Raw genomic sequence first — 16,259 nt, forward strand, 5'->3', positions numbered from 1 at the left:
CACAAGTTCTGGTTTCGTCTGAAAATAGCACATTTTGCCAATTCCCAATGTTCCAGTTTTGGTGTTGAAGACACCAATTTAGGCATCAATCTTGTGCTGCCTGGATAACTCGGGAACCAGTAACTGTCTTCTGCTGTATACTCTTTGGGCACGACTTCTTCTTATCGTTTCAACTGAAACACATCTGTAGATTCCCAAAGCTGCCTTTGGAGCTGCAGGTGAAGAGTTTTTGGGTATCTTATAGCTGCTAGGACAATGGAACGTTTGTGGCGAGCCGTTACCTTTTTGGCGACTCTACCTTGTTCTATTTTTAAGCTTTCCGAATTCCTGATACCTAGCATAGGTTTTTAAAACAACGCTCTATGTTACTCCTACCATTGCAGCTATGTCCCTCTGACACATGCCTTGGTCCACAAGACTACCAATCTTTCCCCTTTGCACGTTAACCACACATAAGGCATATTTTCGTTTTTGAACGCAAAAGTTCGTTTATTTATTCTTGTTCGAATTAAACTAAAGCAAATAATTTATAATATTATCTGATTGTTTTATCGGTTTGTTTATTTTCAATAAAAACGTTTATTCTTCGCAACAATAACAGGTTTTTTAAAAACTAGTGGAAATAAATATTGATTTGAAATACATGCTAATTCCATGTAAGTTTAGTTGTTTATATATGTTTTATATGGCTTTATGATCATTTAAATCTTACCTCTCCATCTAGTAAACAATGCAGACTTCAATATGTTTCCTAAAGCTGCTGAGAATACCCATAACAGAGCTATAAAACTCGAACGCAATCTAACTGCTACACCTAGCAATAGCACTAGAGTCCATAGTAACTGATATGCGTCATAATATAACTGAAATACCGTCCAAGGCGACATCTCAATGTCCTAAAATAAATTTAAAACCACATTATATACATATATAGGCTTACCATACGTCCCGGTTTGAAATGGACAGTGCCGGTTTGAGATCCCTGTCCCGGCGTCCCGGCCGGTTTGCATTAGTGTCCAGGTCAAACGTGAACAACACCGATACCCCGGCCATTGATCAGGGATCATCTAAAGTGCTTGAAACACAAGGCCCGCATAAGTGTCATTGCAAGCTTATCTAACATAACATCGTTTTTCAAAAATGCCGAGAAAATGAACTTTCCATTGCTGCTAAAGAAGCTACTTTTGCATTCCATACAGCAATGCATGATATAAGTTTCAAAAAATTTGTTTGCTCCTCAAAATTAATATCAACGCTATTTAAGCCAAAATTCGGGTCTGCAGTACCAAGTGCGAAGCGATCAATACGGGACTGATCGCACCCATGGTATATGGATCGCACCGATGCGCGATGGCAAGAGATGAACTACACAACGAGCTAAAAGAATGCAATTTTTGAGCATTTCAACAGATACATCAAACAGACATGATGTTAAATTGGCACTGACAGTTGTTAGGTACTTTGTACCTGAGAGGTATATCTGTAAAGTTACTTGATTTTGGATCTGGCGCCGAAGAAACGTCTGAAATATTAGCAAAAAAAAACGAAATAGAAAACATGGTGGTTACTTGCTGTAGTGACAACTGCAATAGAAATTTTGGAGGGGTAAACAGAAGAGGCACCAACAGAGTCTATTTCAGTCTCAAGAAAGGTCTCGGCGTTAACATAAAAGGTATCGGTTGCAGCGCGCACATCGTTCACAATGCAATCTAACATGCAATTTATGGTCAAGAGTTTTGTGAGACCGTTGACATCAAGTACAAAAAATTAGTGAAACATGAGGTTTGTTCCAACACAACGAATAACCGTCATGTAACGATCACGTTACTATAAAATTAACGTTCCATGGGTTCCATGGGAACGAATTAATACGTTCCATGATACTGCGTAGGACGGTGATCGTTACATGGACGGTTTCTCGTTGTGTTGGAACAAACCTATGGAAATACAAGATTTCTGTCGTTATTACCAGTTGTGGAAAGGGTCCTGCAGCTATACGAAGGCCTGAAGTCTTATTTTCTTGCTCAAGTGAACTGCCTTATTGCATTGTAACACTTGTTCACAACAGAAATTGGAGCACTTTACTTTTTGTTTGTGCTCGGACAGTTAAATGTATTTTACTAAATTAAATGACTAACAAAGCCATTTAATCTAACTCAAGTGGAGAAGACTAACTCAACTGCGAAAGATGTAGGTGTGGAGTTGACAAAGTTAACAATTAATCTTCAAAACAGGATGAAAAACAAATTTCTTCCACAAGCAGCTAAGCAACTAAATAAATTGGAAGACTCCATACATGTCGAAAATTTCATGAATGACGTTCAAGCTTTTTATGAGCGCTGCATTTCGTATTTAGAATTGTGGGAAAAGAGCTTCGACGGAGCCAAAGATTTTGAGTGGATCTGCTTGAAAAATAAACTTAACTGTAATGAATTCGAAAAAGCAGCAGAAAATATAATCGAAATGCAAAAACCTCAATCGAAAACCCTAATAATGAATAATGAGACTTGATAAGGTGTTATTAGCAAAAGGCTTCTTCCAAAGTTCTGATGTAGCTAGGTACTCCGAGAAATGGGTCCAGCTATTCATCCATTAAAAGCAACATTGAGGTGCCAGACAAAAAAAAATTGTGGAGTTTACTATGTGTCTCCCGGTACTTCAGCGCCAGTGGAAAGAATTTTTTCACAGATGAAAAAAATGTGGTCTGATGATCGGGGGAGGATGGAAGAATACGTTGTGGAAGAAAGCCTTGCTTACGTGTAAATTAAACTTAAAAATATCATACAGTGAATTTTATGACAAGCACGACAAAAATAATCTGAAGAATTTGCATTGTAGTGAAATATATTAAACAAGCGTGGGCGAATAATAGAACTGGACTAATTTTTAGTGTTGTTCGTATTAATTGTACTTTATCTCTTTTTGCATTGTATTTCAGTGGCGCACCCGGGGGGGGGGTTTTGGGGGTTAAAACCCCTCCCAGGGCATATAAAAAATATATAAAGAATAGTAAACCTTTAAACATCGCCTAAACCTTTAAACTTTTTAAAAGTAAGACGGATCGTGATGAATCCTTTCGCATTCGATTCGGAAGAGCTTCATGAAAATTCTTGAACACTTGGCATGAGGAACAAATGAAAATTGCGTTCTTGCGTTTCCAAAGTGCATGTCAAACTGTTCACATAAAATAAAAATTCACAACTCGAAAAATAATCATGAGAATGAGTTCAATTTTCATATTCGGGGAGTTTTGAGGTCGGTGAACATAGGGGTCGGGGAATATAGGGTCGGTACCTGGTACCAGGAATCTACGTCATCTCCTGGAGTTTTAAGGAAATTCGATATGAAAATAGTTGAAATTTATTATCTCGGGGTTTTGAGATCGCTGAACACGAATATTGCAACAAAGATGCTGTACTAGGTACGTGGTGCCCTGATTCTGTCGTGTTCATATTGACAATGATATATCGAACTCATCTCCAACATTGGACCAAGAAACAACTTCGACATAACATCACCAACACCAACACGGCGAGCATGAGACTTTATGTGGGTCCTTGTATTCTACTAATCTGCATTCTCCAGGCATACGGTACACTATCAGTAAAAAGGAATGCATTTCGGTATAGATGCTTTATTTTCTCATTTCATTGGTTCGAATTTAGGATCTACATTATAGTCATTGTGAAGTTACTTTATATAAAAAAACTGCCTCTGCTGACAGGCAAATATAAGATTCAATTAAAGACTTAGCTTGTGCTACCTACTTGGCGGATATTATAGAAATGAACCAGAAAGGCACCAGCATGGTATTTATGAAAGTAAAAGAAATGAATTGAAGGTCAGTATTAGCTGATAACGAAAAAGACACTCTTATTGAAACTGGCAAAGTTGAACGTTTTAAAATTACAAAAAAAATTAATGACTTGATAAATAACTTTGCTTCGGAATAAAATATTTAGAAAGAACGACTACTGGAAATAATTAAACGGTTTAAAATGAAAATGACAATATTTTGTCAATAAATACTATTTGAGAAAATGGAAATAATTTTTCTAATTTAAATCGGGCATCACTAACTTCATTTTAAAATTGAAAATGTATATACAGGGTGCACAAAAAGAGTATAGATGGAACGACTAATGAATGTTTGCTAAAAGCGAAAAACAACAGCTACCTGGGAGGACCTCTAAATGCAGAGTGGGTCTCATTACAATGAATTCTACAAAGTAGCGGGTGGTAGCGGGTTTGCACGCTACAATTCTACGTCGTCTCCGGGAATTTTATGGAAATTCGTAATAAAATTTGTTGGAACTTGTTATTCCGGGGTTTTTAAGATAACTGAGAGTTTTAATCATATACTCAAGTATCTGACAACATCTCTATATCTAAAAGAATTATTATTTACTGAAAAAAAATTCGAATTTTTTTTTCATAATTTGCACTCTGAACTAAAATAACTTACTGTTATTGTTACTCACTGTTGAATTTTATAACGAATTTCTATATAAAACTCCAGGGGACGACGTAGAAACCGGGCACCAGGTACCTCATACAGCATCTTCCGTGTAATATTTTTGTTCAGAGACATCAAAAACCCTGAAATAATAAATTTCAACTATTTTCATAACGAATTTTCGCAATAACAGTTCGGAAAAACCTAAGTATAACAGTTAACATAAAGTTTCAACGATTTTCATAATGAATTCCCATAAAACTCCAGGAGACGGCGTGCCCACCGGGATACCGGGCACCAGGTGCCTCGTTCAGCTTCGACGACCCCATATTTCTGTTCAGCGACCACAAGTATGAAAATTGAACTCATTTCCATATCTTTTTTCTGAGTTGTAAATTTTTGCTTTATGAACACTTTGGAAATGCATTTTCATTTGTCCATCATGCCGATTATTCAAGAATTTTCCTAAAGCTCTCCGGAATCGAATGCAAAAGGTTTCATAACGTAATTCATTATTTCCTCGCCTATAGGAAAATGGAACTTGTCTTTCACAAACAATACAAAAAAAAATTGCTGTCCAAGTCAACCCCTCCCAGAGGACAATTCTAGGTGCGCCACTGTTGTATTTCAAATATGAAAAATACAAATAAAGCGAAAAGCAAAACGAAAATGCGCCTCTTCCTCTTCTGCGTCTCGGTTTGTCTCTTCGCAATTATGGCAAGCCTATACATATAACACTTTTCTACGAAAATATATCTCATTATTCCAGACGTCAGAGATTTCATGTCTAAAAACGAGACGAACAAGAGTTTTGCAGATAATATCAATTTTGGGACCCCAAAAAAGATTCAAAAAAGTTTGCCACTCCTACCACCGGGCTTCACCCTAAAACCCCCTTCGTAGGGGGTACATCGATTTACCAAGACTCTATACGCCATAGGAAAAATGTTTCAAACAAGAAATGTTGCTGCGATAATTTTAAACAACCGTTGTCTCAGAACTAACGCTTGTAGCGACCAGAGATTTTGGATGTCAGTTACGCAAGCAAAATCAATTTTTTAAATAAAATTTCTATCAACTGGACAGTAAAAATTCAATATCTTTTGATCAGAGTGTCCTATCGACAAAAATCGAAATTTGTCAAAGGTGAAGCTTTCGTATGTAGTTTTTGCGATTTGCCGCAAATGACGGCAGCTTCTATAAAGACGATTAGGCAGGACATGTTGGTAAATGGGATTAATATTGATATGACTCAAGATAGAATTGTATGGAGAAATGCAATTAGGGAAGCCGACCCCGCATAGGGATAAGGCAAAGAGAATGATGAATGATGATGACGGCAGTTTCTATAAAGCTGTTAAATGAATAAACGTTATGCGATTTTTACCATTTTTTGCGATTCTAATGAGATTAAAAAAAAGTATCACTTTCATTAACCGGTAACTGTTGAATTTCCATTGTTAGAGCCTAATCTTCAAAACCTATAACATAAAATTTCGATTTTGAGTTTTGGCAACAAATATAAAAAACTCTGACATTTCTACTCAACTCTAACTTTCACATTACAAACAATCTGCGGCAGGAAAAATAGCTGCAATAACACTCCACGCAAAACACTTATTATCTTTGTTTCCGATATTTAAAATAGCGTGTGTTCTTGCTATAGGTGTTGGCAGACGAATATACGTCGATGCAGAAATACTACTAAATTCGTTTATGTTAACATCTAAAAACATTTCCTGTAATACCCAATTTGAATCTTTCTCTTGAAATTCTGAAGCTTGTGTCATCCGTGCTTCCTTAAAATCAGCAAATGCTTCATTCAGTTCGTAGTCCTGTCGCCAGGGGGGATACAACGGCCTCCTTAATTCAGATGGACTTACCCAAGTTTTTTTTATGTATTTTAACCCATAGAACACGAATTTTTTGGGTAACAGTTGATCCGGATGTCGATAAGATTGTTATAAACAAAGAACTTGAGGAATTACATAACAGCGATTTTTCGCAAAACAAAACATTTTTTTGTATTCTTTGGGTGATTCTCAGCAAAAAATGGTCTTGCAATTTTTTCGTAGGATGCAGAGTTTTCGAGATAAACGCGGTTGAACTTCCAAAGAATCGAAAAAGTGCAATTTTTGAACCCGAATAACTTTTGATTAAAAAATAAAATAGCAATTGTGCTTACTGCACTTGAAAATTCAAGTCAAATTCTATCGGTTTTGATTATTTGCATTGCTAAAAATTAAGTTTTTATTTGTTAAACAAAGCCATAAATACATAGTGTTTCCCGTGCCCAATGCATGCGTTTTAATGTACGTAATCTACGTAGAAATTGTGTGTATGCGCGCCTACTCGTTCGATTTCAAATGGAAAATGCATTGAAAACATCATTCAATCACTATGTGTTTATAGCTTTGTTTAACAATAAAAAAATTAATTTTTAGCAATGAAAGTAATCAAAACCGATAGAATTTGACTTGAACTTTCAAATGCGGTAAGCAGAATTGCTATTTTATTTTTCAATCAAAAGTTATTCGGGTTCAAAAATTGCAATTTTTCTATTGTTTGAAAGTTCAACCGCGTTTATGTCGAAAACTATGCATCCTACGGAAAAACTTGTAAAAACATGTTTTGCTTAGAATGACCCAAAAAATACAAAAAAATGTTTTGTTTTGCGAAAAATCGCTGTTATGTAATTCCTCAAGTTCTTTGTTTATAACAATCTTATCGACATCCGGATCAACTGTTACCCAAAAAATTCGTGTTCTGCGGGTCAAAATACATAAAAAAACTTGGGTAAGTCCATCTGAATTAAGGAGGCCGTTGTACCCTCACTGGCGACAGGACTATCAGTGCTGATAGATATAATTTTATTGCTGTGTTCATGGACTTGATATCTGATAGATTGGTGTCAGGTAAGTCAGGTTTTAGATAAATAACAATATTTCAAAATTTACCTTAATCGTATTGTGCTGATGTAGATATTCACTCAAGATGCTCAAAACTTTGGGTTTAACATCTTTTAAAAATCTGTGATAATCCTGTTTTTTATCACTATTAAAACGATAAGATGCAATTCTGTTTTTAAACGCATGTGTCAATTTTGAAACAGTAGCATCTATCACTTCCAAATTAAGCGGTCTTAATCTTTTTTTGGCAATATAATAATTCCCATTATGCTCATTATCACTATTCACATGTCTGTATTTACGTGTTTTCATATGTCGGGACAGGTTACCCGAGCGCGAAAACGATTTATTGCACGTATTCATGATTCCCGATAAACTACTGAGGAGCTCCACCAACCACCAATTTTCCTTAAACATGTTATGAGAATATTGACCATGCTATTTCTAGACCGGTTAATGTCTTGACACACCAGATGCCCAGGTCGCTGACCTTCAGCTCTTTTTAGATATTCAGCCGTGTGATGGATGACCGAAGTTATCTTTAACGTTTGAGTTAAAGTTAAGATAACTCTCAGGAATAACGATAACTATTTTGGTAAAACTCGGTGTGATGTATGCGTCACCGTTATGAGATAGTTATTTATTCGACGTTATATTAGAAATAACGTTTGAGGAACAAAGCTTGAAGTAACAAATAGAATCTTATGTAGAAATACTACAAGTTGGAGTGAGAGCGAGAGATTGTTCGGAACATGCTACAAGATGGGTAGATGACCGTAAAAGTAAAACCCGTCGTTGACCGAACAGCAAACAGCTATTTAGGTTCGGAGGATTTTAAGGGGTCATGGTAAATTAAATTTGGGAATGAACATAGAAGTGTATATTATAATACCATATAATCGAAGACGATAGGAACTAATAATTATTTCCAGGGCCCTCGTTGATCAGTAGTATAATTTTGGTTTACTGTTCTCTTCATTTGACTACTAATTTATTAAAATGAGGCAAAAATTTAAATTTGGGGTATTTGAGCTTCAATTTGAGGCAATTTCCGTTTCTAAGAGGGGGATTTATAAAATATCATCTGGCAACTCTGGATAGAAAGCTCAGTAGGTACTTAAAATAAAATTTCAACTTACATCTCTCGATTTGATTTTTGTATAATTTTTAAAATTGTATTACCTTTCTATTGTTAATTATTAAATTATTAGCTTCTAAATTCACTTTATTTCTGTCTAAAAACAAGTCAAAAGATGAACCTAACCTTACATATGATTACATAACTACAAAGTTATCTCATAACTTGAGTTTTAACCATAGAGTTATATATTAGCATAGAGAGAGTGTCTTTCAGAGCGAAGTGACGACACCATCTTTTTTATTTGGATTAGTGCTGTTTCACTCTTACGCATAGTAAATCTGCTACAGTTGTCCTCCTCTTCCGTGCCTATATTCACACTGAATGTCATCATAGATTTTCGATACAATGTGTTAGAAAGAGATGCAGCAAACCAGTCCATGAGATCTTGTCGTCAGGAAGCGCGGAAGGTAGGCTCTCTCTATGTTAATATATACCTCTATGGTTTTAACGTCGCGTTATAAAGTGACAGTTGATATATCAGATATACTGAATTCGCTCTATCGAGATTCACTTTGATACTGACGTTAGTAATTTCTTTTTTGTCAGAAGTGACTGGAAATTACTACACAACCAACGCACCTGCTCATAGCCAATATTATTAATAGTAAACGGACATAAAAATAACATAAACCTTAAGCTAATCAATAATTATTTATTTACACCATTATAATGTATTGATAACAAATGAAAAAATTATTTATTGTACAAAATAAAAATATTTTGTAGAAATAAACTTCACAAAATTTTATGAGATTAGTAGACACTCCCACTATTTCTAATAATTCTTCTTTTTTTAATGAATAGCATTTTAATGATTTTAGCAGTTAATAGTGTGAGGTAGGAATTTTTGTGTTGTATGTTTCCTATTCCGAATGTGTCAAATTGAATCTCGGTAGAGCGAATGCAGTATAACTCAAGAACTGTCAAGAAATAACGCAAGTAGTTAAGTTAAATATGATACATCACACCAATTCGAGGATTATAACTTAACTACAGGATAACTTTACGTTAAAGATAACTTCGGTCATCCATCACATGGCTGATAGTCTAGTCTAGACTGCCAGGTGTCTCTCCTCCTCATTTTGGCCATACAATATACATCTACTCACGTCAAAGGACATTTTTCCATGAGGATGAAATTCGGTGTATCTTATAGCTGAAGTTGTGTAGTTTCGAATAGCGTACCTGTGCAATCTAAAATCAGCAGTTTTAAATGCCTTATGTAGTTTGTAATGTGAAAGTTTAAATTCAGAGTTTTTAGGCATATCTAAAATGCCTCATATTTGTTGCCAAACTCAAAATCGAAATTTCATGCTATAGGTTTTGAAAATTAGTCTCTATTAATGGAAATTCCACCGTGACCGGAATATCAAAAATCGCACAACGTTTATTTATTTAACTGCTTTATAGAAACTGACTTCATTTGCGGCAACATGCAAAAGTTGCATAAAAAAGCTACACTCTTCGCCTTTGATTTTTGTCGATAGGACACTCTGATCAAAGGATATCGAATTTTTACTGAACTAACATACAAAAATGACCGGTCGCTTCAAACTTTGTTTCTGATAGAACGGTTCATTCTACACAAAAAGTGCTATAATAGTAAACATTATTGTTCAAAATTATCTCAGCTACATTTCTTATTTGAAACATTTGTTTCCACCGCGCACAGATTCTTGGTAAATCGATGTTTTTCATTCTCCCAAAAAAGATGACCCCAAAAATTATGTCGAAAGCTTGACTTAGCATTTATTTTAAACATCGAGTATATTTATTATTTATTAAAAATATTTGAATACATACCTTATTGTACACTTTGGCGTGATATAATACTGTTACCATGGAAATGACTAGAGTGGGTATCACGTACAAAAAGAAAATCCATAAAGGACGGGCGTACCAGCTCATGGTACGACCTAAGCAATTGATTAAGGCGGCGATTCCTAATGTACTTATCACGGATATTACCCAAGAAAGAAAAACTACTACCATACAGCCTACAAGCTTTCTGGTGTATTTTTTTCTCTTTAAACCTACAAAATATGGTAAATTAATATATATCATGTAAAAATGTACAGTGTTCTTTTCGTTGTTTTTTTTTTCTCTCTATGTGCTAGCTCCCTCGCCTTTCTTTGTGTCTTTATCTGCCAGTGTCGTTCTTGTGCTCTCTCTCTCCTTCTTATACTATTACTATTTTATGGTGACATTTTCTTTGTTTCTAATGTTCCTACTATGTTTTTATGTAGCTACTTCATTCGCCGTACTTGCATTTACCGGGCTACATTTCTCCTTTTCTCTATTCTCCTTTTTGTGTCTCCTCATAGACGCTTTCTCAATTGGTTTTTTATTGTTAAGCCGCAAATACTCTCCCTACTATATTTTAGTATCTTTGTTCCCCGTGTGGCCTTGTTTCTCTATATATCTCTTTCTACATTTCTCTACATTTCTCTCTTTCAATTCGTCATTCTTTATTGTTTTCATCCGGTTTAGCACTATTCGCTGTTTTTTAGTTAATAATCTCTTTGTTTACTATTTACTTGAATACTTCTTAGATATTTTCTTTGTCTTAATGTTATTTCTCTCACAAGCATTCTCTCAGTATATTTATTTTTCGTTATCCTCCTTAATATCTCCTTCATACCTTTAGATTCGTCATTATTTATTGTTTTCTCTCGTTTTACCTCTCCCCATTGTCCTATGGGTAACAAATCTTTATTTACTTGAATATTACTTACATATTATATTATCTTTCTTCCATCCCTAGTACCCTCAGACCCTATCATTCTCCCAGTATATTTATTCTGTCTTGCTCTTTAGTATCTTCTCTGTCTCTACAGATCTGTTTATCTCTCTTTGTTCTTTATTACAGTTCCTGTTTCTATTTTTCATTCTTTATTGGTTTCTCCCAATATAGGAAGAGAGGGTGTCTCCCATTATACATTTACTCAATTATATTACTCCTATATATTTCTTGATCTTTATACTCACCTGTCCGTTCCTCCTATATTTCTCTCCCTCTATCAGTCTCCCATTTCTCATTTTTTCTTCATCAGTCCCGAATTTATTGTCTTCATAATTTCTTTCCACACTTGTATTTCTAATTTCATCTCTGTATTTTCCTTTCCACATTTGTATACTCCTTTTACCTCTTGTATTTTTTCATCCCTCTGTCTTTGTTTTTATGTATATATGTTCTTTATTATCTTTGTTTGATATTTCTATCGTTTGCCTATTCTTGTTTCCTTATCTCATTAGTTTATCTCATTATTGCTTCTCCTTATCAACTTCTTTCTTATAGACGATTTCTCTATTGGGCTTTTTGTTCAGTAGCAGTTACATATCGCTCTTTCCATATTTATATCGATTTATCCCTACTATTTTTCCTCATCTCTGTACTTCCGGTTCTATGTACCTCCTTTCCTTATCATTGTTATTTCTACATTTCTATACTGTCTATCTTTACCCGTCTTCCTCTATTTTCCATTCCAACTCTCTCTATCTCTTGAGAAGCTCTGTCTGTCTCTCGTGAAATGCTTTCTCTAGCTCACTAGAGACAGTCCCCCTCTTTCGCTTTTTAGAATTGTACCATTTCGCTCTCTATCTCTAACTCGACCTCTTTTGATATTATCTTGCTCTTGCGCCGTGAAGAGATTCTTTCTATATCCTTTAGAGACTCTCTCGTTCTATAGATGCACTATTTTGATCTTGAGAGAACTCTCTTTCGCTCTAGATAATTCTAGATAATTTCACTCTTTCGCTCACTAGAGACACTTTCTCTTTCGTTATTTAGAGGCTCTCTCTCTCTCACTCGCTCTGCATGACACACTTCTTTGCTCTTTAGAGAACGCTTTCTACGTTCTTATAGGGTTTGTTCCTACGTTCTTATAGGGTTTGTTCCAACACAACGAAGAACCGTCATGTAACGATTACGTTACTAGATAATTAACGTTCCATGGGTTCCATGGGAACGAAATAATACGTTCCATGGTACTGCACAGGACGGTGATCGTTACATGGACGGTTTCTTGTTGTGTTGGAACAAACCTTTTGTGTAATCGCCCATATTTCAGTCTTTTCCTTCACTCTTGACTCTTGACCTTTAGTGTCTCTTCTCTGTACAGAACTATTCTCCTGCCTATTTTACACTCATCAGCAATGATGTTGATGGGCTTTTATTAAAAATAGGTTTTATAACAAGACCTGTGAAGAAGAATGAATAAAATATCGAAAATCAACTTACCGTCGGTAACTTCAGCACTTCTAAAGTTTCCGTAAATCGAATATAACGAAAATATCACAGACGATATATTAACTATATCAGCGACTAGCATAGGCCATCTTATAACGAAGGCTCCTAAAAAATCGAAGAATACGAGATTCCCCGCTTGGTATTTCTTCACGTCAGAGAGTTGATGGCCCTGTGCCATGCCTTTGGCCAAGGCCAGGATGTTGTCACCGGTTCTCTGGAGGGAACCGAGGGGGACGTATTCCACGGAGTCGAATTTGGTGTGGTAGACGTATCCGTTCGCTGACCACGCGAAATCCAAACCTGAAAATAAAACACCGGTTAAATTTATATAACGCACTATAAAAACAGTAGAAAGTTTATGACAATTTTTTTGGTAGCTTTTACAGCCTTTTGAAGCGTTCATGTAAGTCTTATTTCCACCACATATTTCTTGACCACCTTTTTGGTAGTTAAGTAATGGCAGAGGTTCCCAACCAGTGTGCCGCGGTACACTGGTGTGCCCTGAAGTCCATGAAGGTGTGCCGCGAAATTTTACCGTCTTTTTTACTATTATATTATTTTCACACATTGTTTTTTACACAGAGAAGCACTTGAAGTCATTGATGCCTGAACTGAATGACGATTTGCAAACTGTTGTGAAAATGGTAAACTACATCAAAAGTAGGCCTTTAAAAGTGAGATTATTTAACAGTTTGTGTTCTGCTTTGGATTCCGAGCATACGCAGCTATTGTTGCATACAGAAGTAAGATGGTTATCTCGTGGACGTGTCCTTCAAAGATTCTATGAACTTAAAGAGGAGCTGTTAGTATTTTTACTTGTAAACAGTCTGAATATGCCAATTTCCTTAGTGATGACACCTGGTACACCAAAGTTACGTTTTTGGCAGATATTTTTGGGGAATTGTATGTTTTCAATGAGGGCATGCAGGGAAAGAAAGAAAACATCCTCACCTCTACTGATAAAATCAGTTCCTTCCAGCAAAAGCTTTTACTGTGGATAAAGAAAGTTGAAAATCAAGCCATGTGGGACATGTTTGGGTTAACAAACAATTGCAATGTAGAACCAAATCTGTCAGACCTTTTTTTGAAAAGTATTAGCACTGAACCTCTATATACTGTGGTATTAGTAAGCTGAATGACAATATTAAAAAGTATTTTCTCTCCCTCGATACGTCAACAATGGACTAGGTGTGAAATCCATACATCGAGTCGGCTTATGACACGGCCTTGTTCACTACTGATGAAGAGGGTGAACTGATAGATATAAAAACGACCGTGGACTTAAACTTAAGTACAGCAAACTAGTTGAAGAAGCAGAGACTCTGTCAAAACTGAAGAAAATCAAAGTTAATGTAGATGTTGCATCATTTTGGATTCCCCTCTTCAATGAATATCCACTGGTCACAAAGAAAGCTATGAATGCAATAATACCGTTTTCAACTTTTTATATCTGTGAATCTGCTTTCTCGTCGATGAACGCCATCAAGAACAAAAATCGTTCACAGCTAAAATCTTTAGAGGACGACTTGAGGGTGTGCTTGTCTACAATACGACCTAGAAAGGATTTAATAATGAAGGGTCACCAAGCACAAGTATCGCATTAGATATGGTGACACTATTTTTAATTAGACGAACATTCTGTTTTATACTCCATTATTTTTTATTATCAACTCGTCTCTTTTAACACAAAATATACGTTTGTAAGTGCATTAAAATTTTGTTTTCTTAATTTTCCCAATTAGTTTCCATAATGATCACAGCATTAACTCACTGAATTATGTTTTAAATTATATTTTTAAAGAAAGTAACATAGTAAAAAAGTACATACATATTACCAATACATTATGATTATACTCATTATAGAGATTATTTACTTAAGTGTGCCGTGACTGAACGAGTTTTTAAGTTAGTGTGCCTCAAGCTAAAAAAGTTTGGAAACCGCTTATATATGGGGTCTAGAAGTCAATAAAAAGAAAACCGAATACTTGTGCATTGGAGGGCAACAAAAAGATCTCATTTCAGACAACATAACCGCGATAAAGCACTAGACGGAACATTAGATAAAGCCATAAGAGAAAGAAATACGGCAGAGCTATCACAATGTTAAGCAGTACTGTATGAAACCAATCCATCAGCAGAGAAAATAAAAAGAGTACATGTGAGACTATACCTAGTGAAAAGTATCACTCAAATAGCTGTAAGGCATGGCTCCTGAAAGAAAAGAACACTGGCAATGCTGAGAGCAACGGAAATGGATTTTTGGAGAAGATCGGCAGGAAGATCTAGAAGAGAAAGGATTACAAACGAACGCCTTAGAGAAATAATGGGAATCAAAAGAACAATCCCAGATGACTTATCAACAAAACAACTTATCTGGTTCGCCATACGAAGAATGGATGAACAACGAATACCAAATGAAATAATAAAATGAAAAACAAGTTGGAGCGAAGGAATAGACAAAGAGCTGAGAGGAAGAAACATAGAAGAGTTCATTAGATAAAGAATTCATTAGATATACATTACCTGAGAGGTTTCCAAAATCCCTGAAGATCCTGTAATCAGTATCTCCGGGTATTATGCCACTTTGGAAAATTTCTTGCGCTAAGGAAGAAGCATAGGGGTAAGGCACTTCTTCGGAGTAAGTTTCCAAGATCCAAGGATGATTGGGACCAGCCTGGAACAACACTTCTCTTCCTCCAGCTCCACATGCTTCCAAGTTTATAAAAGCGCGCACCTAGTAAAACAAGAAATTAGTTATTGATGGATTCGACCGTTACTTGATGGAAATTTATTTTATCTAACAATAAAACACTAAAAAACTTTTGTTATTAATACGTCCACGAAATCTGCTTTTTAAAAAAGTCGGTGCGCTTTTTGTTCGTTGATGGTGTAAAAAAAACTATACATTATTATGGCGAATATTCTCACAAAATACAAAAAAAGAAAAATTTTAATTCGAAATAGTTATTTATGATATGTGTTTAAACTACAATTTTAAGGCACGCATGTGAAGGTTTGCAGAATGAGCGAAACGAATTCTGCAATTCGCATGAGTGCCTTAAAAATGTACTTTTAACACGTATATCATACAATATTTTTTCTACAAACCTGTTAAAAATGCAATAATACAGTGTAAATTAAATTTTAAAAAACCTTTAATACATTGAAAGGAGATAGTTTTAAATTGCATCGTATATTACGGACCTTAGCAACCATTGTTAACTTAATTGTTTAAGGAAGTTTTGAAGCATCTGTCAGACGTCTGTTGGTTTTTTAAAACGCGGTTGTGGATTTTTCGTTAAAATGCAAGAAAATGTAGAAAAAAATCAATTTAATTAATTTGAAAAAATTCATTTTAATTCAAATATTAATGTTAATAAATGAAATATAAATACACACACCGGCAAAATTAGCCGAACACCTTAAAAATGCGACATGTTTGATGTCTTGCATTTCCTAAACCACAGGTCCGATTTGAGTGATTCTTTTAGTATCTTATAGCCT

At 35.3% G+C, this 16,259-nt stretch overlaps 1 protein-coding gene across 1 annotated transcript in view; it reads right to left on the reverse strand.

Annotated features, from left to right (window-relative positions):
- LOC126883112 (endoplasmic reticulum metallopeptidase 1-like) overlaps positions 1-16,259 on the reverse strand; it is a 131,122-nt gene that overhangs the window by 19,183 nt on the left and 95,680 nt on the right. The window contains exons 4-7 of the mRNA XM_050648359.1: positions 15,279-15,489; positions 12,747-13,055; positions 10,310-10,539; positions 713-896 (exon numbers count right to left, since the gene is read on the reverse strand). Of these exons, the coding sequence (XP_050504316.1) occupies positions 713-896; positions 10,310-10,539; positions 12,747-13,055; positions 15,279-15,489 (934 nt within the window). The remainder of the gene's footprint in view (positions 1-712; positions 897-10,309; positions 10,540-12,746; positions 13,056-15,278; positions 15,490-16,259) is intronic.

This window comes from Diabrotica virgifera, chromosome 4, assembly GCF_917563875.1.
Source record: "Diabrotica virgifera virgifera chromosome 4, PGI_DIABVI_V3a".
In the NCBI taxonomy this organism is placed as follows: domain Eukaryota; kingdom Metazoa; phylum Arthropoda; class Insecta; order Coleoptera; family Chrysomelidae; genus Diabrotica; species Diabrotica virgifera.